Source organism: Etheostoma spectabile, chromosome 3 (assembly GCF_008692095.1).
Source record: "Etheostoma spectabile isolate EspeVRDwgs_2016 chromosome 3, UIUC_Espe_1.0, whole genome shotgun sequence".
Lineage (NCBI taxonomy): Eukaryota > Metazoa > Chordata > Actinopteri > Perciformes > Percidae > Etheostoma > Etheostoma spectabile.
Window position 1 is genome coordinate 1,613,782 of NC_045735.1, and position 909 is coordinate 1,614,690.

At 41.7% G+C, this 909-nt stretch overlaps 1 protein-coding gene across 26 annotated transcripts in view; it reads right to left on the bottom strand.

Annotated features, from left to right (window-relative positions):
* The window catches only part of prx (periaxin), a 64,708-nt gene that overhangs the window by 6,000 nt on the left and 57,799 nt on the right, over window positions 1-909 (bottom strand). For 23 of the 26 annotated variants that reach the window (XM_032512006.1, XM_032512015.1, XM_032512008.1 and 20 more), the window contains 2 exons: window positions 709-777; window positions 297-320 (listed from right to left, as the gene is read on the bottom strand). The exons of 1 other annotated variant lie outside the window; for it this stretch is intronic. In XM_032512006.1, the coding sequence (XP_032367897.1) occupies window positions 297-320; window positions 709-777 (93 nt within the window). Of the gene's footprint in view, window positions 1-296; window positions 321-702; window positions 778-909 lie in introns of all 26 variants that reach the window. 2 more of the 26 variants (XM_032512010.1, XM_032512016.1) reach the window with 2 other exon arrangements.

Genomic DNA, 909 nt, shown 5'->3' on the forward strand with positions numbered 1-909 from the left:
CATTTCAATGTCTGGACCCTCAATCTTTCCTTTTGGAAGGGAAATATCAACAGAGGGCATGCTGAGATGTGGTATCTTGAATTTTCCACCTTCTCCTTTGATTTCCATCTCTGGACCCTCAATCTTTCCTTTAGGTAGAGAGATGTCAACATCTGGCATTTTCATGTGAGGCATTTTGAACTTTCCTCCAGTACTTCCCTTCATTTCAACATCTGGACCTTCAATTTTTCCTTTAGGTAAGAGATGTCGATGTTGGCCATTTTCATATGAGGCATTTTGAATTTCCTCCTCAGTACCTCCCTCCATTTCAACATCTGGACCTTCAATTTTTCCTTTGGTAAGAGATTCAACTCTGCATTTTCATGTGAGCATTTTGAACTTTCCTCCAGTACTTCCCTCCATTTTAACATCTGGACCTTCAAATCTTTCCTTTTGGCAGGAATGTCGACATTGGGCATTTTCATATGAGGCACTTGAATTTTCCTCCAGTACCTCCCTCCATTTCAATATCTGGCCCTCAATCTTTCCTTTTGGCGTGAAAATCACAGAGGGCATGCTGAATGTGGCATCTTGAATTTTCCACCTTCTCCTTTGATCTCCTCTCTGGACCCTCAATCTGTCCTTTAGGTAGAGAGTGTCACACTCTGGCATTTTCATGTGAGCATTTTGAACTTTCCTCCATTACTTCCCTTATTTCAACATCTGGACCTTCAATTTTTCCTTTAGGTAGAGAGATGTCGATGTTGGGCATTTTCATATGAGGCATTTTGAATTTTCCTCCAGTACAACCCCCCACCCCTCCCTCCATTGCAACATCTGGACCTTCAATTTTTCCTTTAGGTAGAGAGATATCAACATCTGGCATTTTCATGTGAGGCATTTTGAACTTTCCTCCAGTACTTCCCTCCA